This window comes from Hetaerina americana, unplaced genomic scaffold (assembly GCF_022747635.1).
Source record: "Hetaerina americana unplaced genomic scaffold, ioHetAmer1.1.p SCAF_8, whole genome shotgun sequence".
Classification (NCBI taxonomy): domain Eukaryota; kingdom Metazoa; phylum Arthropoda; class Insecta; order Odonata; family Calopterygidae; genus Hetaerina; species Hetaerina americana.
In genome coordinates, this window is record NW_027287427.1 from 64,053,646 (window position 1) to 64,078,559 (window position 24,914).

At 39.2% G+C, this 24,914-nt stretch overlaps 1 protein-coding gene across 1 annotated transcript; it reads left to right on the forward strand.

Annotated features, from left to right (window-relative positions):
- The first annotated feature begins 1,541 nt into the window (after positions 1-1,541).
- On the forward strand, positions 1,542-23,536 carry LOC139697686 (arylsulfatase B-like). The gene is made up of 9 exons (XM_071596503.1): positions 1,542-1,767; positions 6,279-6,425; positions 7,362-7,521; positions 8,832-9,058; positions 14,244-14,511; positions 15,233-15,390; positions 15,575-15,710; positions 19,181-19,336; positions 21,381-23,536. Exons 2-9 carry the CDS (start codon positions 6,288-6,290, stop codon positions 22,079-22,081), a joined length of 1,944 nt encoding a protein of 647 aa, XP_071452604.1. The 5' UTR covers positions 1,542-1,767; positions 6,279-6,287; the 3' UTR covers positions 22,082-23,536.
- Positions 23,537-24,914: the final 1,378 nt, after the last annotated feature.

Genomic DNA, 24,914 nt, shown 5'->3' on the forward strand with positions numbered 1-24,914 from the left:
TCAGTCTACATAGATTTAGAAGATAAAGAGTGAAAGTGCACATTCCTGCTTCTGTTTTCATTCACGCTCAGTAATAAGTACTACTGAGTGAAGACCTAATCACAGGCACAATGATAATTTCATAGTGTTCCCCTAGTGGAATGCGAATTCGCCATCAAATCAACTCTCCACCATAATGCGTGCGAATAGATTAAATTGGCATGGGTGAAATGTCGAGATGAAAGAGGCAAGATATTGGCTGGATACTGATCGAAGTTACTTCTACGTCAATTATTACGCAAAAAAATGAAATTCACTGAAGTTTCCGTCTCCAGATAATTACGTGTACCTTTAGTGAGAAATACGCGTTCATTCCGAAATAACGTCAATCCCCAAGCAAGACTTGAATTAGACAACTAGCTTTAAGTCTTGCTAAGGAATTGACTGTGCAGGGATTAACCCATCTTTCTTGTACCTTTTCCATTTGGAATATGACGGTCACTTTAGTAACCGAAACACTATCTTAGCTCCTTATTTTATGTTATTTAGTATTAGCCCAAAAACAGACAAGTTTTAACCATTTACCTTTGAGCTTAGCGAAGAAAAAACGACTAGGGCAATTGAAAGCACCAAGCTCTGGGTGGAGGAAAGCCTATATGGGGGAACGAACCGTTAACCCCTTGCTCAGCAGGTGAAGATGTAACCTTCCCCCAACCGGGTCCGGAGAGATCTAATTCTTACGAGTGCCATCAATTGATACCGTATAAAAATATTTTTAGCGTCCACCTTCTAAATATTTTCCGCAAATGTTGGTTTCACCTGCACTTTCAATCGCGTCAATTCCGCTCCCCGACGTCATTAAATGGGATGCAGATCGTCGGCTATTTTCCCGAATCGGAAAAGTTGATTTCCCCCGTCCGGTCACCGCGGAATATTTACCGGATGGCCGTGTGACCCACGGACCCACGTTGGTTTTCTCCACTCCCGCGCACCGCGGTCTATTTTTAGAACGGGAACGGGGAACGATTCCGGGTATTTCCCTCTCCGGGACCGTAGTATGTTCGCACACCGGAAAAAAAAGACGAGAGTGTGCGATCATTACGTGTCATCCCGCGGGGAGAGGGTGAGAGAGTTTCACGCACGATTCCTCCCCCACTCCATGGCCAGAAAAACCTGTCCCTCCCCTCCTCCTATGCGCTTCTCCGTGCGTAAGAGAGACGGCCGCCGTGGGGGGATTGAGAGGGCGGGCGAGTGGGACCCCTCCTCTCCTTTCACCAACCTACCTCACTCCCGTCTCTCTGCCTTCTCCACGCTGCTCCTCCTACAACAACCACCCCACTCCTTCCCTCTCCTCCCCAAACTCACACTCCCGTCCCGGCCGGCCTGTCGGGCGGACGCGCGCGGTGAGGGGTCGGTCCACATGGAGTCGGGCGGTTGGCGCGGCGGGCTCCGGAGAGGGGTGGATATGGCGGAAAGGGGGAGTGGGGGCGAGTAGGGGAGGCCGAGGCTCGTTAGCTCATATACCCCCACGTGCGCCGCCGGAAACCCACAGTCTTGTCTCTGAGGCCGAGCGGGGCTTTAGGACATTGTTCAAGTTCCCGAAGGCCTTGTGGAGAGAAAAGGGTTCCCTTCCATCGCTACTAAAATCGGGAGGATATACTATATTTCAGTTTTGAGGACAACAGTTTTGTTCTCACTTCGACGGTGTCTCTCTCTCGGCGTTAAAGGGTCGATCTCCTGCACGCATCGCTGGAGGACTAGGACCGTTGAAAGCTTCAAGTACAAAAAGTAAGTAGCTTCGCCCGCGAGTTATCTTCCAACCTGCCCGGTCCGAAGTTTTTTTGGGAAAAGTCTTCACTCCGACGGGAGGGCACTGCGCAGAGAGGAGATCGGTTTCGACCCTCGAAACTCATCTTCAAGTGAATTCATTAATTTTAAGTGGAGCAATGAGATGACGAGCGAAAGGACCAGTGGTGCTTGTTTTTAAATTTTATTTTGCTCCGGCAAATCCGTGGGACGTTGTAGTCCAGTAGGTAGAGCGCTGGGTTACTCACCGAAGGACCCGGGTTCGATTTCCGTCTCTGGGCACCCTCCGCTACTGCAAAACTGTGTGATATTTCGGGTACCAAATCTTACCGGGAAACCATTGGCGGTACAGGGAAAGGAACTGCCCCCCCTACCCTGATGTGTGAATTTCACACGCCGTTGGGGTTATTGCTAGAAGGTGAGCTCTACTCTCACCTTCAGGTAGAAAGATAGTTTTGGTCTTCAGGTAATCCGGATTATATTTACTGAAAAGTTTATCATGAGAATCATTAGAAACGTCATAACGCATTTCTAATGAAATAATATAGAGTCCAAAATGAGGTATGTCATTGTTGATCATTTTGAAGCACAAATTTTTACATTTAAACGATTTCTACTTGCAGTTATCATTTTATTAATACTTCGTGCAATTTTTCGTTGAATGAAAGTGTGATCAGGGCTAAATTCGTTCACTGGATATTATTTTCATAATTAAAACCCTCTTGCAGAAAAATATATTTTGTTCCGACTCTAATTTCTATCGAACTTGTCTCTGATTTAGAAAATATTAATTCCCGTTAAAGAAAAATGCCCATTAAAAATTATCGTAAGCGCACAAACACTATTTTTTTAAAAGTAATCTCTTCCACTTTGTGTCGTGAATGAAAGAGATATCAGGGATTGAAAAGAAGTTTGAATGTAGGGGGGCCTGAGGAAGAGTATTTCCTTTCATAGTGCAACAACCTCTTAACCATTTACCCCGTGTTACTGCGCGGGAGAACGTGTAGCAGGTTGTGAAATTTGACAAGAATAAGGTCAATAGCTATTCGCACATTCCCGTCCCTTACATGGGACGCGACTTTGATTCCTCAAGGCCGCCATCCACGTGGGCACCCAGAGTATATTTTGCCTTTTGCAACATTAAAGCTTTCAACTGCCGACCTATGTTAACCTTTATGTCTAATTATCATAGGTTGCAGTGTAAAAAAATTGTTTTTTAATAGGAGTATCCTGTCATCAACCCTAAGGAAGAGCAAAAAATTGGCATGCAATGGAAGCGGTGCTTTCTAAACTTGGTACAAAAAATTATCAACGCTCGCAAGCGAGGGCAATTACTCCAAGCGATGATATCTAAATTGTATTAGATTAAAACATGCGAAATCGACTTCCATGCTAAAGAGGTCGTCCGCTACCTGATCGCTTCGGATGGATGGAAATAAATTCTACTGATTAATAACTTCCACACTCCTTTTTATTGATCAAAACGCACACCAATAGCATTTTAATTGCGGTTGTTCTAAGTATCTGTTTGATATGTGATAAAAAATTAACCAGATCGCCACAGCTATGTAATGACTGAGTTATATTCATGTAAATTGTGCAAAATATATATTATTTAAATTTTTTCTTTAGGATTATCCTAGTATCGACTCGATATAAGGGGAAAATCTATAAAATCGCTCCGAAAAATAAGCGATATTTTGCGTTGCACTCTTTATGAAAGCTCTTTGTACTAATTGGTGGAGGATTGAATGAAAAATAGAGGCGTCTTGTGAACTTTGACGTTGAGACTTTCCGCGAACGTACCTCAGGGGTGGTGATTCCCATCTTCCAGTGCAAATAATGGTGTATTTTTGTTCGCAATATCCTCTTACTAACACTTGGCTATGCATGACCTGCAATATATCAGATGGTTAGAAGATTCTTGAATGACAAAACCCTTTCCTCAGCGTACAGCTATCGCACCATTATAATCCTATTTTGATGTCTTAGAGTCACTTAGCAATCATGAAAAATATCCTGAAAGATGTCTTGAATCGTCGAAAATTATGATCCTGAATATTGTACATATATTGAGCGTCGTCAGCGTGAGATATTCAAGTTAATTGTAGTGCCTTGATTCGTACTATATAGTTATTTGTTTTTAAATTTAACCTGCTCATTGTCCCATATAGGTTTGCTTTACCGTACACATTATCCTTTTTTTAAATACATTAATGATTTACGTACCATTTAATTAGTACTTACATTGTTAAGAAAAACTTTTTAACTTTTGCATGAAAATTCAGTTCAGACTATCCCATAATTCATTATTCCTCATGATGGCCTAAGTAAACAATGGTAGCAGTTTTTGGGATAGAGATATAATATGTATGTGTAATGATCAGTTATGCAACGATCGAATTATTATTTGCAAGGTGAGCTCTAAGGTACGCTTTCACGCTCCCGTTAGGCGATGCCAACCTTAATGAAATAGTGCGTACTTATCTCTTATCTAGTTTTATAAAAGGAATCACACATGTAGGTGCAACGATGTATGTCCCTTTAATGAGCCGTTATGTTGCAAAATTGAAAACGTTATGTGATTACCTTGGGGATAATGAGAAAAACATCGCACAGGTGGTATTTTATGCTTACTAATTAGTGTAGGAATTCATTTCTGGCTTGATAAACATTATGTAAGGTGTAGCGGCATCGCCTTTTCAATGGTAAACACAAAATGGAAACATTGAAGTAAGCCTTAATAATGAAAACCTGCTAGGTCATGCGATTTTTAGTCATATGCGCGAGTTCAACGACAGAGAATACGATTAGGTATCAGCAATTGCTAGCTACAGTTGCCGGCCGTTGACCCTCCACCGTTGAAATCACCGCCCATTGCCGATTGTCCGTGACCTCTACAAACTTCACATTCCATTTTTCAGGATTATAAAATACCACTACAACCATATTAATCTACCCGAAGGTTATATTAATAGGTGAGGGTAGAGATACAGGATATAGTACCCAAATTTCGCACATCTGGGGTGTACAGAATCAATAGGAATCGAAACTCGGCCTTTCGTTAGAGGCCGAAGGCATAAACACTAGGCCACCTCACGCCCCTTACAGAAAATAACTCGTTCAAATATACGCCATTAAAACTGACGTAAAAGCATCCACTTTCGTTTCAAAACGTATCCATACATAAATTATTCTTACGTACGTATGTATGTATCTGACCATCATTAGTCATGTAATCAGAAGATTGTTCCGGGCCCCATGCTGAGTGTTATTTCTCTTACTACGATCCGATACTGAAAACCGATCCCGTCTTATATCTTTAATCATTTATCCTGCGTTCTTTTTATTGGCCTTCCTTACTCAGTAAGTGTAAAAGTTTAATGATGATAGATCATAATGAAAGATAAGAGACACTTCAATCTCCTACTTAAATACTAAAACTTTTTTAGGATACTGTAAATCGTACAGCTATATAATTATTCGGTTTATTTTCAACTGTACTTTAAAGATATATATTGCTTATTTAAATACAGATACCTCACATTCAAAATGTACTTTTACTTACGTCTGCGTTAAGAAATACCTGCAAACGTGACCACAAAGGCCAAGAAACCTGTCGTGATTAGCAACACCCGCTAGCTTCCTTATCCGCTACGATACCGAATATGAGAACACACTCGCGGCGTTTACTCGGGGCATTTGTCGGCCGTTTAAGAATGCCGCATCGCCCCAGACATACACATGGTATTACGTAAGGCGTTTCTTCACTTAATAGTAACAAATATTCAACTTCAAGAACTCCGTTAACGCTAGAATTAGGTTCGGATTCAGTTTTTCGGGATGATGAATCATAAACTTTGAGGGCAGCATGCATATAAAAATTAAAATGTCGGTTTATTTGATCTTATATTCTTTCATCAATGAAATTCCTTTACCCTTATGGAATGCGTTAATTTTTTTTTAATTTGAAGTAGATAAATTGTGCTAAGAGAAATTAGCAATGAACTTTTCCAATTTGCCTAATTTTTTATGTACACTTCCACAAAGTGTGAAAGTTTATATCATAATGATGCATGAAATGAATAGGGGTGATGAAAACATATAAGGTATAAGAGAATTAATTGCTCTCCAGAAGGTGTATTTATTAATAAGATAGACTGTAAATAGAAAAATATTCGTCTGTAAGCGACAACAAATCTTTTTAGTTCTTTACGAGAAACGTCAGATCTTCCGGCCTTAAGAAATGAATAAGCAAAATGGAGCACTATCTCTTAAAACAGCAAACTTTCACCTTCAAACTGCACCACTTTTAAGATTTGCATTCGCTAGAAAATACGTTGACCACGGCCAAGAAAAGCATGCGGTGTTTTTTTTTTAGCGGGTCTCTCTCTGTTTTTCAGTAATTTTATTTTATGATCCGACGAACTACAAAAATCCGTCACTAAGTTATGCATACACCTCTAAGTAACTGTTATCTCCAACTTTTCCAGACGGCCATAATGACCAGCCGGAGGCAGTACCTCGCCCTCAGTGCTCTCTTGTATACCCTTCTGTTGAACGCAGAAGTTACCAATGGAAACCCAGCAGCACCCCAGCAGAAAAAACCGAACATTATCATTATGTTGGCAGACGACATGGTAAGTGTGTCACAAACGAAAAGCCGGTTTTGAAAATTGCTTCAAGAGTTAATGCTGATAAATCTAGTTTGTTTTTGCCCTCCATTGTCCAATGTGGCATTTCCCTCCACACCGGAGCCACGTTAAGTACTTTATTTAATGCGTAGTTTAAATTTCTACTCCCGAACAATTGTCTTTCAACAGAAACATGGTGAAGGGGTTCTTAAAGAAAGAAATATTCCATCATATAAGTAATTTATAATAATATTCAAAATTAATACATTTATAATAGTAATAGATATAATAATAGAAAGGTAATAAGTAATACTATAATAGCGGTAATATTTAATATTTTCAAAAGTTGACGCGAGTGGTAATAATGGAAATAAGGGAAGCTGAAGGAATTAAGTATACTAAAACAGTATTTTTCCGTCAATTCAAATATAATTCAGAGAAAAGAGATCAATTTTATTTGCTGATCAATAAATTAAAGTGAAAATATTCCTCATTGCCTATCTTCTTCTAGATATTTTTATTTCAAAGGTGCGGTCCATGGGGAAGGAAAAATATTAAATATTTGCCTAACCCTTCAATTGTGTGTTAACGAGATCACACGATTTTTCGCACTAGATCGCGGAAAAATTGTATGACTGCCAATCCGCTGTATGTCGTGAGCTTTCCCTTTCTTCCTCGCCTTTCTCCGCGACAACTCTACCTCCCTCTCCCCACCAGTGTAATGTTAATCCAAAGAAGATTCCAGCTCCTTTCGCTGCTCAACCTTAACCCTCGGCCATCGCCCCACACAAGCCCGGTTACGCTCTCGGACTGAAAATAAAGCCCGCCGTTATAAGAAACGGACGCCATCTTGATCTGTGGCATTTGACCCCCGGCGGGCAATGCATCTCGGCTTCTCGAGAGGATGGTGGTGAGCAAAAACCCTCTGATTTCTTTTTGCAGGGCTGGAATGATGTCGGATTTCACGGCTCTAACCAAATACCGACGCCGAACATCGACGCTTTGGCCTACGACGGAATAATCCTCAACCAGCACTACGTCCCGGCCTTGTGTACGCCATCGAGATCAGCGCTCCTGACTGGGAAGCATCCCATTCATACAGGTAAGACCCTACTTTCATTCTCCCTTCAAAATAAACTCCGCATCACGCCGCCAGCCACACTAAGGCAAATTAACGTAAATATTGAACTCAGTGGAGTAAAATGTGATAAATTTGTAACTGAGCTCTATTAAAAATTAAACTCAAAATTAAAATTAAAGACAGCGCTAAGACCTAACTCCTAGGTAAATCCCGAAATTAATTTATAAAAAATAATAGTACTCCCACGAGAACTCGTATTAAAAAAGCGTCCTTATATCAAATAAAAAAATCATTATAGTAGTTGACGAATAGTTAAGTTTCTCTAATAAATTGTTTAAATTATTTTGCTAAAGTCTCCGCATCCTCTCTCCACCTGCTTCGCAATGATATTAACCTAAAACGAACCTAATAAGATTCCATTTTGCTTAGTCTGACGAGTTAGCTTTTAAAATTTCCTGAACAAATAAATAGAGTTCGCAATGCATATTTTTGTGTATACTTACAAAAATGTCGCGTAATTATTCTCAAAGGAAATATAAATATTCTGCATGATTTTTTTATTAAAAGAAAATTAGAAAGGTTATGAATTTATTTTTAGGAAATTGTTTTTTTCTGTTCTGAACTACATTGCAATATTCATAAAATAATACGCAATCGTATTTTTTCGAGATCAATTCGAAAAATGTTTGCTCGGAATATGCATTAAACGCCCGATGTTTCACAAAAGAATCAATAAAACGTTTCGATAGAATAAATCCGATGACAATTCATTTCATGCTTTGCTACCTTTATAGATTGAGGGCATGGTAATTCGCCATGTCATCACGTCCCGCTATGACTCTTTCAGTAACTGTCGACACGAGGCATAAACACATCTTCTTCATACAAAATTTCGTACTTAAATTTATGAGAAATTCTATGGCACTTACCAATCAACATTGAAATTTAAAAAATATTTGCATGATCCGCTAAAAAAGTGAAGTAACTAAATTAGATGACAATGAAAAAAACTCAAGTTCGGAAATGCAAAGGATTATTTGCTAGCGGCAATAAACCACACCCACCGTATGTTTTGTCCAAAATTCCGAGGGGAAAATCCTCATTGCACGCGAAAAATTATGAAATAGTATCCCGCACCGATAATTTTCTTTAGTCATACGGGATTATTTTCCTCCAAAACCTCATTATACCAGACAGTGCCTGTATTTGTTTCGCCGACATTCGGCCCATCTCGTGTTATTTTGCCTCGAGATGGATGTTCACCGTCTTCCGCGTCCACCTTCTCTCCTCCCCGCACTCAACCCTCTCCTCTTTTGTTTCCTTCCACGCAGGAATGCAACACTTGGTTATCCTGGAGCCCGAAGCCTGGGGGCTCCCGCTTAAGGAGAAGACTATGCCTCAATACCTCCGCGACGTCGGATACGTCACGCGAGCCATCGGCAAGTGGCATTTGGGTTTCTTCAAGAAGGAGTACACGCCGATATACCGTGGTTTCGACTCTCACTACGGCTACTGGAATGGCTACCATGATTACTACGACCACACGGTGGAGGCTACGGTAAGTCACACAGAGTTTTTTTTTCATCACGCAGCTCCGTTTCCGTTCGGTGCATTGCCACAGAGGGCTAATCAAAATTATTTCCGAAAGACGTTGCTTATCTCTATCCAGATCGTCTCACAACTCAAATTAAGTCTTTTCCTACTCGCTCGAGTTATTTTTATTCAGGCTTTAGCATAATGTACAACCTCAGAAGTTGTATTTCCTATGATCCTTGACCGTTTAAGATAGGTTTTCGATGAATAAATATACTAACCGCCACTATATTTTCAAGCCCCGCTGAACTGGGCACATTCTGATTACCCACATTACAACAAACCCTATGTCAATTCTGCACATTTCCTTCCTCTCTTTATCCCGTACAAAGTTCCGAATTCTTTTCATCCGCCTACCCTACTAGCTCAAACGTTCTCCCTTCTAAGTCCTCAACAAGCCTTCGCCACTCTGCTTATCATTTTTATTTCCGACAGTTCTCTATATCCTCCCCTGACGTGTCGAATAAAAGATAGATTAATATTTTACAAGTCGGAAGTCCTAAATTTAATTTGTCTCGCCCAACTCTCTCTCGAATACACGGAATAAAAGGAGCTCAGTTCTAATCATGGCCATGAACCAAAGAGAATTTTCTCATAAATCCCAGTCACAAGGATCAAATATGCATTACTTTCGCCTGTTCCTTTTTTACTCAAATTAAATGAGATACTGTTCCTAAAAAAAGTATTTATCAAAATGCATGCGGGAAGCCAGAGCGTCAAAGCAGGCAAGCCGCACAGGACACTTGTTGTGAAGTTAACTGACCATATACCACGTTCAGTTTCCACACAAGTGTATCCGAAGCATTTGCATCTAATGCTTCGCTCTACGAAACATCGGAGCTAGCAGCGGAAATTGAATGTCACAACCCTGACTCATACTCAGCCCTAAACCGCCTGTTAAGTGATTACAGGGAATGAATGATATGGCTAAATCAGTCAATTCTTATTTTTTTAAAATTCATTTTATCTAATAGATCGATGATCTCTTCAATGCGTATTAACTGACTATTCACCGACGATGAGTTGATAATCCATCTATAAATATCTATATAGATTAATTTGCTGTCAACACCTACCTGTTCCAAGTAATCGTGTAGAATCAATTGTATGCTAATTATGAAACACGCATGAATGAATGAAAAAAGAAACGTATGAAATAATCTCTAATGTCATCAAATCAGCGAATAATACTCTATTGATTTAGCTTGATTGAAAATTTTAATAAGACCCTGAACAATGTTTGAAGCATGGGGAGTAACTAACTGGAATTACTTGGAAGCAGAGCGATAAATCTCTTCTATTGAACGCCCGATCTTCGTTCAATCGCAGCTTGCCAATGTAGCATTAATGGCAAATAAAAGCCGAGTCACAGATTTATATTGCTTATTCTTATTTGTTCAAATGAATTCATTTAGACAACACAAATTCTAAGTTGAGCCACGCCAACACTACACGATACTACCCGAAATTCAAACTGCTCCCGATAAAATCAACACTGATGATAAATATTTTCTCAGCTCAACAACCCGAAGTCAATGGTAAAACCAGATATTATTTTAGAAATGAGGTCGATGAATCGATTGGGACAAAAACTCGTCTTCGCCTTATCGTATAATTTCAATGCTGAGCCTGAAATTCAACATATTTCAATGAATATTATCAATAAAATTCCATCAACCATCACAATCCAATAAAAATATTAATTTATGACCCCTAAAATTTAAGTCGTTACCCTATATACAGGATATGCGAGTTTCAATGAAGAGCGCTTAAGACGAAAATATGGCTCTGTGCAGATACAAATGCTACTTTTTATCGAATATGATTAATATGACCAATATAGGGGATATGGAATTTAACTAGTACAATCCAGGCATAAAACAATCTGGAAATACTGCGACCAGCGTATGAGATCTGTTGGAAATATATTTCATTCGTGGTATCCATGCTCTCCATTGAACTTAGGAGAACAATTTAGGACTGATTTGTTGAAGACTATCACTTGAATATAAAAAATCCGCTATAAAACGCAAATCAATATAGAGGCAGAAAAAGAACGACGTGTAAAAATTATTCGTACTCGAACTTAAAGAAATGTATGTATCTATTGGCAAATCAAATCTTTATCTACCCAAAGATATGTTTGTTTCTTTTATTAGCAAAGCGACTTATATGAAATGGAGTTTAATGGAGACTTGAACTTAAAAATTAACGTATATTATTATTCCATAGAAAATACTTGAATATAAAGGTAGCCAAATGTTAATCTTGAATCTGCATTTTCATTTTAATTTCCACCGTTATTTGCACTTCGTAACTGATCAACCCGCGCGTAGCGAGTTCGTTGATTTTTAATTTCGTTTCACATGGGGGTGTGGAACAGAATTTTACCTTTCGCAAGATGAAAGTCTAGCCTTTGAGACGAGCAATAATTAACGAACTCTAAAACGTTCATTGAATGAGTTTAATTGTACAAAGAACCAAGTTACTACATTAATAGTTTTAACTTTTATAAAGAACGAGGTTAAATATGGAATATGTTGCGGAAACTTGGTGGGCAAGATGGTGGGCGTGAATTTGGAGATTATTGAGATTTGGGTGTGAAGAAGAATGGAAAAAATAAAATGTACTAGGCATGGTTTGAAAGGAGAGAAAATGTTCGGTAGAAATGTAGAGGAGGCAGGTTAAGTGGATGCTGAGTATTTAGATAGGCGATGAAATTTTGAAGACTGATAGAAGAGAGGGGGACGTTAGGAATTCGAGGAAGAGGCATGTTGGATGGAATGAAGGGAGTTAGATTGTATGCGGAATTGAATTAAGGTTTCTTGTAGAGTTTTAAGGTTTCAGGTTGCCTCTTATTAGGCAAGGTTTAGAAATTCGGCAGAAGTTAGTCTGTCTCCATTCCAAAACCTACGGTAGAACACCGCCAGAAATCGTATTCGTCAAGTGATCAAGAAAAAACTCAACCGCTATGCTAATTTTATACGAAATTCAATCTTTGGAAAAAAAAACTCAATGCGGCCAAATCATACGGTTGCTCATTCGCATTCTTATACCAGGGAGAATACTGTGCGTCTCAAATCCTCATATCCTTACGGCTTGAGATTAAATTTTGTTAAGCCCTTACGAAACGTAGAAAGACGTAGAAATGGGTTCCGATTGCGGTAAATTACCGAGGAACCACGGTCCTGTTCCGCGAGGATGGTCTCAGTAAACACTCCGCAAGGTTTCTGGAATGGTGTCAAGTTTAAAAGGACGGTTCGGAAAAAAGGTCGATTTTCGTTTCATCCGCGGGACGTCGCGTGTCAAGGATTACATGAGTTCCTTTCTTCCGCGTCTCTTGTTCTTTCCTTCTTCATTCCCCATCAATCCAACAATTTCCAACTCCCTATTTTCTACCGAAAATTGTCAATATTATTTAATCTACCGAGATTAATTATAATCATTATAAATATTAATCAAACTATCAAAACTATTAAAATGTGATGCTAATTTAAAATATTCCACATTTAAAGTAATGACAATGATGCATGAAAAAAATACCTCTCTCTTTGGTGTTAAATCAGTAAGCTGAATTAACATTAACCACAGTCGCAGCGGATGTTGCAAAATGGTTTACGAGAGCGTAATGCGGGGTAATTTTTCACTCGATACAACCTGCAGATTTCGGTTAATTGTTTTGGCTTAGACTTGCGTAAAATTTTGATACGAATCCTTACTGATATCATAAGGAACCCATGGCTTGACTTCCGTAAGAATACATCGTGAGGTAGATATTGATGGCTGTGTTCGTCGTTTCCTATTTTTTACGTATAATCTTTAGGACTACAGCATCCCAAATTAAACATTTTCAGATAAACATCTTGATTTATAATGCACAAAGGCATATCCTCTACCTGGCCAATATATTATCAAACATTTATATTATTTATCAAATTAGCATTGTCCAGCGATATCTTTCTCATTCGGAAATGTTGCGGAAGCGAGTGCGTAGTGAGGACATCTTGAGTCTTCTTCAGGTATGTTAGACAGCGTGTGTTGGCAGACTGTCACTCAACCTCGTTCCACCCTGCTTTCAAATCAATTTTCAACTATTCATTTGCTGTTGACAAAGGCTCCATTGCAGCGGAGTAATCATGTGCATTGTTGAAACTACATCCGCTTCCATGAAGGTCAACATATTTGAAAACGGCTCGAAATTTGAATCTTCCCAAGAAATAAGTGGCGGTTGGTCAATCGTAAAATGCCCTTCAGTCACTCAAAGAAGTCACAGTAGGCGTCATTTCGTAATATTTAAGCTGGCATGGTTGCATAAGTTAACCCTGAGGTAGCTATTCTAATTCAGCTAACTTCTAGCTATATGTTTCTATGTCATTTAGCCGCATTTTGGTCACCTGTATCAAAGTTTATGCTCGTCAATATTTTCCCTCCTTTTCCGATGCAATCATTTTTTTATTACAATTACTACATCGTGTTTCGTTAGATACATTCATCATTTAGCAAATCATAAATACTAACAGCGACGCATGAGAGCAGAGTTCTTGATTTATTTTATCTTCAAATATGTGGCAAATTATATTTAAAACGTAATATAGCCCTCTAAATGTATTTCTTCTTCAGATTTAAAATGCAAAATAGATAGCAGCTCATCATAATACGTAATGGAATGATAATGAGTACTTTTGACCGCATGAGTCCGATGAATTACAATGAATTGATGCGTCCACTGAATATGATGCTCCATCATTACTCTTTGAGATGTTGAAAATTGATATTAAATGATAAATACCATTATTATCAAAAGTTTTATCTGGAACATCGTCAAAAGTAGTCGAAACATATTAATCGCATGGCCACGGTGAATAATTCTTAATATTATAAAAATCAAATGGGTGCATTCTTTTGTTCCGCAATCGAGATTTACTTACGTACATCACCAAAACGACAGCGTTTATCAAATGTTTGTGGACTTGATTATTTTACATCAAGTTTGTCCAGGATTAGTGATGTCGCGATTTTTTTACCCACGTCGACTTTACCTTAAGTGAGAAAATTTGCATCCAAGCCCGCGGCAAAATGTCATCCCCACGCGACCGAACCGTAGAATTAACTCGAATTCTAATCATCTTATCGGTTTCTCTCTCCCGCAGTTCCGTCCCTGGAGGGGTTACGACATGCGCCGCGACCTGGACGTTGACTGGGACGCCGTCGGTCAGTACTCGACGGACCTGTTCACGGCCGAGGCCGTCCGCACCATTCTCAACCACGACACGACGTCGGCGGAAGCCAGGCCGCTCTTCATGTACATCGCCCACTTGGCACCTCACTCGGGCAACGAAGACGACCCCCTGCAGGCCCCAGAAGACGCCCGAGCCCGCGTGGACCACATCAAGGACGCTCACAGACGATCATACGCAGGTGAGTCCCAGCAGACCGTAACCCCCGTCGCCTCATGCATGCCCAGACCTCTCGGAGGAGCCATGGCTTCCGGTCCGGCAAGAACCCTCCGACCGCGCAAATGATTATTACGTCGCGATCAAGCCTCCTTCCAATCGCGCCATTGCCTCATCGCTTGTAATCATTACGTCCACTTTAATTGCTGTGACCTTTGGCGTGGGACTCTTTAGCTCCTGATCCATTATTATAGTAATTCACGTGGTTTTTGCGTGCGGTATGTGAAACATACCAGATCGGTTATGTTTCCTTCAGAAACGCGACCTTATGGTTATAAATAATATATATATAGTTTTTCTCTTCCTCTTTTCTCCCGTAAGCTTCTCTCTGCGATCACACCGCTAGTGACGAAGGTTTTCTTCATCACTCACTCGGTCTATTCTTTTTGAGTTTACAAACATGCTTTCCAGTAAGCTTCCCACTGCCGGATTCCTCTTCCGTTTTATTTTTATTTTCTAGGCCTCATATAGGTATTGAAATAAAATAAGAGTTGAAAAGATAAAAAGTCATATTTTTAGCATTCATTGACTGTCGAGGGGTCATGAGTGAAAAAGACCCTGATTTTTCTGTCCAATTGGTAAAACTTGTCTCGAAGAAGCAGATATAAAAACAGCTTACGATAATACGTAGATGACTTTCGTGTTTGCTGTTTTTTCTAATGGTGTCCTTGTTTATGCTTCCGCAGCTATGGTTTCCAAACTTGACGACTCCGTCGGAGAAGTTATGGATGCTCTGAGGAGAAAAGGAATGCTGGAAAACTCTATCGTCCTCTTCATGTCCGACAACGGTGCCCCTACTCATGGCATCCACTTCAACAAGGGCTCCAACTATCCACTCAGAGGAGTAAGTGTGTCTTTCGATATTGTAACTTACAATGCCAATCCAAATTAAACGTGAGAGTTATTTTAAACTGTGAAGACCACGTTTCGAATATTATTCATAGCACTAATGTAGACTTTGCATTGATTTCAGTAAGTGCTAAACGAGCAGTGTGATATTAATATTATCTATTGATTACTACCAATAGATGAAGCAGTCACCTTGGGAAGGAGGAGTCAGGAATGTGGCAGCCATTTGGAGTCCACTTCTGAATAAAACTCAGAGAGTTTCCAACCAGCTGATGCACACCAGTGACTGGCTTCCCACATTCCTGTCAGCCGCAGGTAAGCTAAACTTACTCGCATGTCTATCACTATAGCATTGGATAATTTTTTCAGTTAAAACGGAATTATTAAAGCATCGTGATATTCTGGTTTTTATAACCTCAAAACGGTAATAAGTGAAATATACTGAGACGATGTTGTGGGTAAGGATTTGCTCGTGTCTCTCTCTCCCTCTCTCTCTGAATCACATTAAAATTGCTTTATTTTATTGTTAGAACTTAATACTTCTCATCGCTTATAAAATGAGATTAATTATATAGATATTGAGAGCAACAAACTATTTCTCAGAAAGTGTATCATTTCCATGCTGTCCAAAAAGAGAGGTTGCATGTCAGAGATGATATCCCCCTATGGTGTTTCATTTAGTCTAAAAGTTTGTCTGTAATTCAGCATATTTACGGATAGCATTAGAGACAAAGACAAAGATAAGTTAAACAGAAATTAATTATGGCTAAGATAACACAGGAACAAGTCATTTCCGACGTATCATCTCTCGCCATCGTCAGAAAACTGGAGAAAATGTCAAGAATGCCTTCTTTAATGATGCTTTCCAGGAAATCGTCAAATACAAGTTCATTTCCCAAAGAGAAGAAACAAAGTCATATATAAATGGCATGGGTTTTTTTATGTCTCGCGGCAAAACTCAAACGAACCAAAAAGGCATTCGCCTTAAAAATGAAAAGAACTGACACGAACTGTCTATTATGTGAGCGAAACCTACTCGGGAATCAAAGAACGTAAGAGCTTTGCAAACTGATGGGAGCATTCGCTCTTCCCCAAATATTTACTTAGTGCTGCGTGAAAAACATTGACAGCATAGCCTCGAACATCAGGTCGATTACACAGAAGTAGCACAGGGTGCTTGAGGAGAAAATATGGACTGTCCAAATGGCGACTAATGTTTCGGTTGATCATCAAGTGTTAACCTCCCAGGCCCTCCTCTACTTGAACTTTCTTTTGCAATATCCTGGACTTTAAACCGCAAAACCGACCTCAGGTAATCGATGAACTCCACATATTTTTTTTTTAATCTCTCCACGCCCCCCAATATTAATAAACATCTCCCGCTCCTCCCTTTCCTCTTCGTTTGATTCATCCCATTCCCACTTTCAGAGCCCTCTCTCTCCCGATCAACGAAGCTCGTTAATGATGGCCCACGTAGCTCCCTCTCTCGCCAATTTTCTCAGCGAACATAATTTGATTTAAAAACTCAAATGTAAACCGTATACGCGAATCATAAGGTTTCATTCCGAAATGATTTTTTTTAATGTTCCGTTATGCAGAAATTCTACAAGGTTACCCCAAGTGTTGCTTTATTCAACTTTATTGAGAAATTCTACCTGTCCACGGAATAATTTATGGTCCTAAGCGCATAACGGCAATATCAGGTACAAGACCTGAAGATGTCGTAATACGGTGAAACTTTTCACCGGAATAATTTATGGCACTAGCGTTTTATACCGTATGACCGTGTCTTTAGGGACGGTACGTGCCAATACCTCAATAAGGTGAAACGTACCTGAATTTAGCTGTCATAAATTAACCTGTCGAAATTTTACCATTGTGCAAAAAAAATATTCAAACCTTTAATGACGTCATCCTTGTCCATAATTGTTCGTTTCAGTCGTAATAGGATAATTTCCATTATTTTATCATTTACTACATAGATTGAGTAAGGAAGAAATCACTTAAATAAAAAACTAAAAGTAAACATTTTTTAACAATACAAACATCAATCAAAGTGTCTAAAATTAAGTTTTGCCGTCGTGTGACAGATAAAACTGTTTAATACTGTGCCAGAGTCATTTACTAGTATTCGTAGTACTCGTAGAAGGGGTCAAGCGCCTTGTGATTCAATGAAATTTCTTAAGATCTCATTACCCATGCACCCACGAGAAATTTCTAAGTATTAGCTTTGCATATTAATTTATAGGTTAGCATTCAGTTTCCGCTTATTTAAACAGGGATAATTTTTATTCAAGTGGTACAAGGGGAAAATAGGCTCCTTTTTTCGCAGATTTCCAAAGGCTTTTTAAGTTCCTTCAGAGAGCTTCACCGAAATAATTATTTCATGCCTAGAAAGTTCAAAGACATTTCATTCATACAGTTTCAAGCAAAGTTTTCTAGTGCGTATGAAATTTACATATTTTAGCCTAGTCGAGAATTTTGTACAGAAACGTATTGCACATCACTTATGATATAACTACTATCTTACTAAGGTTGATAAATGGCAATAAAATATTAATGTTATATAAATATGTAGATTGGTAGGAAGATAATGAAAAATATGTGGTTAAATTGGGCATTCCACCGAAACAATAAGAGCATTTTTCCATTCCTTGTAAGTTAATACTATTCGTAATTAGGATAACATCAGTCAAGTCCCTTAAACTTGTTTTTTCAACAATAGTATGAATTTTTTGGTCTGAAGGTAATACGAAATGACAGGTGAAATTGCACTTCACAATCCAATTAATAAGACACTGCAAGGTCTGCGCAACCTCATATTTTCACCAAAAAGATACAAATACAACGCTAAAATTTTTTTATTCCCTCATAATACATTTATATTATGTGATAGTGTTCTAAATTCTTAGCAACATTTGAAAACGATCCTCTGTAAATATTTTAATAGCAAAAACTACAATATATTTCGAGATAACTGTCCAATTGTTAGTTGATTCATATTCAAAGATGCAGACTAATAGTATTCAGTATTTTCCTGGCCCGGCAAGCCACCGCTAGAGTATGTGGCATGGGGTGCACACACACCAGACTAATTTTGACCCGAGTTCTGAGTAATAGAATCTTTTTAAAAAAATTGGATCATCCTTAGTAGATTTTGATGCTCGTGATTAAATTGAATGCTAGTAAAATAAGAGCGTACTTCGCAATGTGATCACTGGTCCCCTCAGAGACATAAAATCTTATACCGAGTTCAAACATTCTTCAGTTAGAAATATAAGTAATGGATATTATGGTTTATGAAATGCAGTTGTTTAATTCAAACAAACGTACCAATTATATCAATATCAAAACATATTTTTTTAACTAGAAAATTACGCAACATGGAACGCCTTTCATCAGGGAACATATATGCACGCATTGTAAAATATGATTTCCAGAAATTTATAGTTAGAATTCGATGGTTTGAGGCTCTACTTCATAAAAATCCATTAGGACTGAATAAACTTGGTATGTTTAGTTTCCTGGTATTTTGCGTGTAATAATTAGAAGTTCATTTATTCACTGAAGAAATAAACTTGATAATTTAAGTAACTTGATGTCATGTGTGAAAAAATATCTAGTTCATTTTTTCAGTGATTTTTTACAACATGTTTTAACTAATTAATATTTATAGGTTCCGAATTTTTGAATTTCTTAAAAATCTGAATGCATTTTCCCCAATATTATGAATACCTACCGACCGCCATTGCAAGTAGTTCGTTAATTTAAATTTTCCATTCAAGGTGCTGACACGTCTGAAATTAAGGGTCTCTACGGAGTCGACCAATGGAAGGCCCTGTCTGAAGATCTGCCGTCCCCGAGAACAGAAGTCCTGAACAATATTGACGACATCGACAAATACGCGTCTTTCCGACGGGGAGACTGGAAATACATCAATGGTGAGTAAATCTCTCGTCATTCTAGTGAACGCCGTTGATGGAGCCACTTACACACTTCCTTTCAAACGGATTAAAAACTCGCCTTTCTCTTTCCTATCGTCGTTTTAAAGAACCACTTGAACTTCAAGCGGACGAGATTCAAATAATTGTTGCAAAAGTTCCTTTCGTTAGATGAAAATATATCTCGTCGTTGAAAAGTAATCGGCTTGTAAATGTTCGATTGAATTTAAAATATCATAATTTGAATTATTTATTAAGGCGAGAGAATGTTACAATGATATAAAAGAGTGTATAAAAGATAAATTCATCGGTGTTATCTGTCATATTTGGAGCTACAACGTGTGGTTTAAGAGAAGAAAGAGTATAAGCGATTTTGCGAGACTTTTGGTCCAAATCGATTTGGATGACGGAATCGAGCCAACCTTTTGGCTTTGTTTCGTTCCAGGTTAGTGCTGTTAGAGTCGAAATATCGCCACAAGAGCATCTCAATTAAACAAATGGATATTTAAACTCTATGTTGAAAAACTAATAATAATAATAAATACGGTAGCAGAAATTTAACCTTTTTTGAAACAGGAATGACTTGATTCTCATCTGGAATGAGTTAAATCACCGGAAAAAAAATCACTTTTACAGAGATCACTATTCAGTTTTTTCGCATCGCGAAAATGTGCGTTCCTCGAGAGTTTTAGCCCAATTTCGTCGAGAAAATCAATTCTAAAAATGTCCACATCGCATGTTTTAATGTCAAGAGTACATTATATGCATTAGAGGAAATTCCGTGTGCACAATAATTCCGTCTAACACTGCATATAGAAATTTCCGAGAAGTTGAATCACATCTGGAGTATTCAGCTCTCGAGAATAGCTCCATCTCACATTACTTCCCGATATCGGGGTGAGCCAGCTTACACTGTGAGAGTCCACTGCGGATGACCATGAGAAATGAGTAACTGTGCGACAGGAAAGTATAAAATTCTTGAAGAATGAAAGGCCCTCCGAACCATATGACTGCTAAGTGAACAAGAACGAGAGAATTGAAGGCTCAATGAAAAATATACTCCAGTGGTCGTAACCACAAATATCAAATCACGACCACAATTAGCTTTTATAAATGCACACTCAATTTCAAGTATTTTTCTACCCAAGTCATGTTGCACTTCTGTCACTAATTTCACTCCAATGTTAATCTTTCAGTTTAGGTTTAAATGTGAAGATTTCATCCCATGTCAATCGGCAATAAATAACGGCTTATGGCAAGTTCGGAACGTTCTACAACAGTTGGTTACAACATCGATTTTATTGGTAGCAATCGATAAATAAAATATGAATAAAGAGAGTAGTTTAGTAAATGTGATCTTTCTGTTTGTCTTTCAGATATCTTTTATGAAAAAATCCGATTTCTTACTCAACACGTGGTTAACGTTTTTCAACATAGTTAAATCTCAGGGTACTCCACTCATTCGTTACGATAATTAGTAAGGGCTTAAATGCTGGAAACTTATTACGAACTAAATTGAAAACAAAAACACGTATAATTGTAAATCATTAAATTCGAATGCGCGGTAGTGGTATAAAATTGTCAACATTATTTAGCACTGAGAATCGAGATGAGACCTAAACGCACTTACTACGAGGTTCATAAACTGATCGAGATGCATTCTAAATGTCTTTAAAATCCGTCAACGGCGAATTTCTTTTTTTTAAATACTCTTTCCGCCTTTCATGGTCATCCAAACGCGCCAAACCTACAAAAACAGTGGAGTGCATCATCAATCAATTCATGTTTGGTGGGTTAGCCGTCGAAAACGTTATTTATGTCGACTCGTAAATCTCTTGAGCGGTGTGAGTGTGTATATAAAAATATACATATATATCTATGTGTGTGTACATATATACATACGTAGCTATATGTGTGTATGTATATATGTATATATATATACACACACACGCACAAAAACACACATTTATAAATACTCGAACGCCATCTGAGGTTTAGTAATGCACTAACTCCCCACCCCCTCCCGCTTTCTCTTCCCCCGCAGGCACCACAATGGGCGGGCGCAACGACGCTTGGTATGGTGACAAGGGGCGGGGTTCCGCCGAGCCGGAATACGACATCGAGGCCGTCCTCGGCTCCAAGTCCGCCACGGCCTCGTACTCTGTGCGGACCCGCAGAGCGCGCCGAGGCCTTGCCCGCCAGCCGCTCGAAGAGGGCCTCATACGAATGTTGAGGTCACAGGCGGAAGTGAGGTGCAGGAGAAAGAGGGGAACGGAGCAGCACGGCGCAGGCAGCGCCACGGAAGAGGAGGCGGACGTCGTGGAAAGCCCCAAGTACGCTTGTCGTCCGCTGGAGGCTCCGTGTCTGTTTAACTTGAGGGACGACCCGTGCGAGACGACCAACCTGGCCGCCTCGCGGCCAATGGTGATCCTCAGTCTCGAGGAGTCTCTGTCGCGGTACCGGAAGTCCGCCGTTCCTCCCGGGAACCCAGAGAAGGACGACCCGAACGCGGACCCAGCCTTCTGGAACAACACGTGGGTCAACTGGGCGGACCACAGGCCTCCGAAGGAACACCACGACACTGTCAGCGTGAAGGTGGTGCCGAGCCCTCCGCAGGAGGTGAATCAAGCCATCCCGCAGTCGGTCGAGATTACAGTGATCGTGGCCATAGTGGTCCTCTTGGTGTTCGTGGTCGGGATCGGTCTGCATAAGGTCTTCCGGACGGGGAAGAAGATGGATATGTGATCACCCCGTGGTGTCTATTTCGCATCTTCAGCCTGCTGTGGAAGACTTGTTGAGTCTTCGGTTTCCGAGAATATCTGCGCGGTGGACCAGGTCACAAACCCCGGCGCTGCAATATCCCCCCTGCCCAGCGCCAGAAAAAGAGAACTGGAGTTGATTTTGCCGCAACAACTGTGTTAAAAGTTCAATTAACTAGTGTGTTGAGGGCTATACAAGCCAGAACGTCCCACCATCACATTGTGATAAGGAAGACAATCCACGATCAGTCACGGTTAAGGAGAGGAAAAATTTAATTTTTGCCCCCTGTGAAGTGATTGTGACAGTCTTGAGAATCGCCGAGACAATTTTTTTTGACAATTAAACGTTTAAAAACGTTAATACGGAGGGTAGTGAGAGGAGATAACAAAAATAGGAACGAGGGAAGAAATTGCTAACTTCGGCTTTCTCCCTACGGGCGCGAACTTCGGTCTTAATCCGCCGACTCCTCCCGCCATTTCGGCAGCGCTTACTGTTGCTGCGTTTTGTACCCCATCGCTTTTCACCCCATCCTCATCGCCATCGAGTTTCAACTCCCAGAAGGAGTTTAGAAGAAAGCACCCCTTTGCGCTCTTGTTTCAAACTCCAACATGCTTTTGTTCCCCGTCGTCACTTTGGTGTTCGCGTACTGTTGCTGGAGGATGATAGGTAGCCCCGCAAAATGCGGTCCGGCGTGCTCATGCGGGGAGTGCCTGTTTCTCTACGGCCTGTGCGACGTGATCAACAGGCTAGCTTTCTACCTGGACAAAAAGCATGCAGTAATTTGCTAGTAGCAGTTGTGTTCATTTTCCTGCGTTCACGTTCCTAGGTCAAGCATCAGCAGGTAGCCAAAATGCATCGCACGCGTGGATCATTAGCCCGCGGACCAGGCTGGATCTTAAGCATTACATCTAAGGCCGCCCCCTTTCGATCGAAGGTCCAAAGGCTCGAATAGTTTCGTTCAGTATTATTCAGATTCAATTACCCATTTTTTTTAAATATCATCGCATTATTTCCCGGAATTCGGGAATCAACAAGAGTGCAATAATTTTCAGGGAACAAGTCGTGGTACTCACATGATGTCTAAAAAAAACAAAAAACTTTCCTCAATTCATGTTCTCATTGTCATACATCGTACGCTTCTTAATTTGTAAGTGATTTTAATTTTAGTAAAATAAGCGCTTGTGATTTCAGTATTCGTTATTTAAGTACCTTGTGGAGGTGGAAGATTTTTGTGCATCTGTTCAGTATGTGAGAAAGTTTTTGTCTCCTTTGGAGATACTTTTGTGCGACATAGATCTATGTGGTTTTTTGTGTAATTTATTGAATAATTAATAGGGCCATCTAGATGATTTTGATGTAACTCACTTTTTGTACACTATGCACGAAATCCTTCTCACGAAAGTTGTAAAATTATTTTTATTAAAAGAATTAATTTGCAAATATAAACACTCTGTGTATTAATTTATGTCCTCTCACCTTTGATATTCTTCCGGGTTGTTAAAAAAAATTGCTTCTAGAAGTTGACCTTCATTTACGATTCCGAATTACGTGAAGTGCGCCGAATAACCTTGGATGAACACAAAATGTGTATCTCATTTATCTTATTTTAACATTTTTGATTTTCCTATGCACTCATTTTTTCATTGTTATTGATAAATAACCCCGAATTCAAACTAAGAAACAACTAGGAGTAAGATATACAAGAATTAATAAATTCATGGAATGAGCACGCTGATAATTGTTTCTCCAGTAGCACATAATTTTTGTTCACTTCAGAAACAGCTGTATCATGCGTTCTTATTGACATTAGATTTTCCATTTCTTCATTAATAATTGTTTATTTTTATCTCAAATGCTTTCAATATTTAATTATCTTTATTGCAATGCTTTTTTTATTGTTTTTCGTATTTGATGAGGTTTGCTTCGTAAAAACTTAAGCTGACATCAAATACATCGAAGCCTTGATCAAACTAAATGAGTAGATCAGTATAAAAGTTCCAGTTGCTAATATGTTGACCCAAATACTGTATCGCTTGAGATAATTGTTTGCCCAATATGGATCTTCAAAAGAGTTAATATTGACTGTTGAATCACAAGTGCGTAATATGACAGCGGGAAGAATAACCTCCTATACATAATCCTTTAACGGAAATAAATTGCATAGATAGGAGTTCATAAAAATCAGCTTTTCACTCTCAGTTGTATTTCGTATTAGTGTTCAAGGAAGCGAAGGAGGATACCAAAGATATGCCTCACTTCACATCAGATTTTCCCAGATTTTTCTAATGAAAATTTTAAGCCTCTCTCTCGGAATGAACAGAATATTATTTTAGCATTTGATTAGTCTGAAAAAATGTTCGAAAAAAATGCAGAGCTTCCATAAAGTCATTTCAATGGTTACGCTTTTCTTTTCGCGAGTTAAAACTCTTCAGATTCAGATGAATAATTCATCATCCCTTAAGCTCATCATTAGCTCATGTTATTACACATGAGTCATATCGCTTATTCAACAATAACCATTTTACCATTGGAAAATGGCAAATAAATTCATCCCCATCAACCTTCGATAATTAAGGCTTGAGAAAGAGTCCAAGACATCCGGTAATGGGAGAAAGGAAATGTGACAACGGACTCAGTCTATGAACAAACGTTCTCACCAATATATGTAATTTAAAGATAAAAGACAAGCAGTATGTTAAAATTCCTTTTCATTAACTGGAAATAAAGTGGCCAAATAAGGCCATGAATAGAGTGATATAAAAATTAAATTTTTCAAATTAAGAACAGTAAAATTGTTCATTAAAAAAACATGTTTACC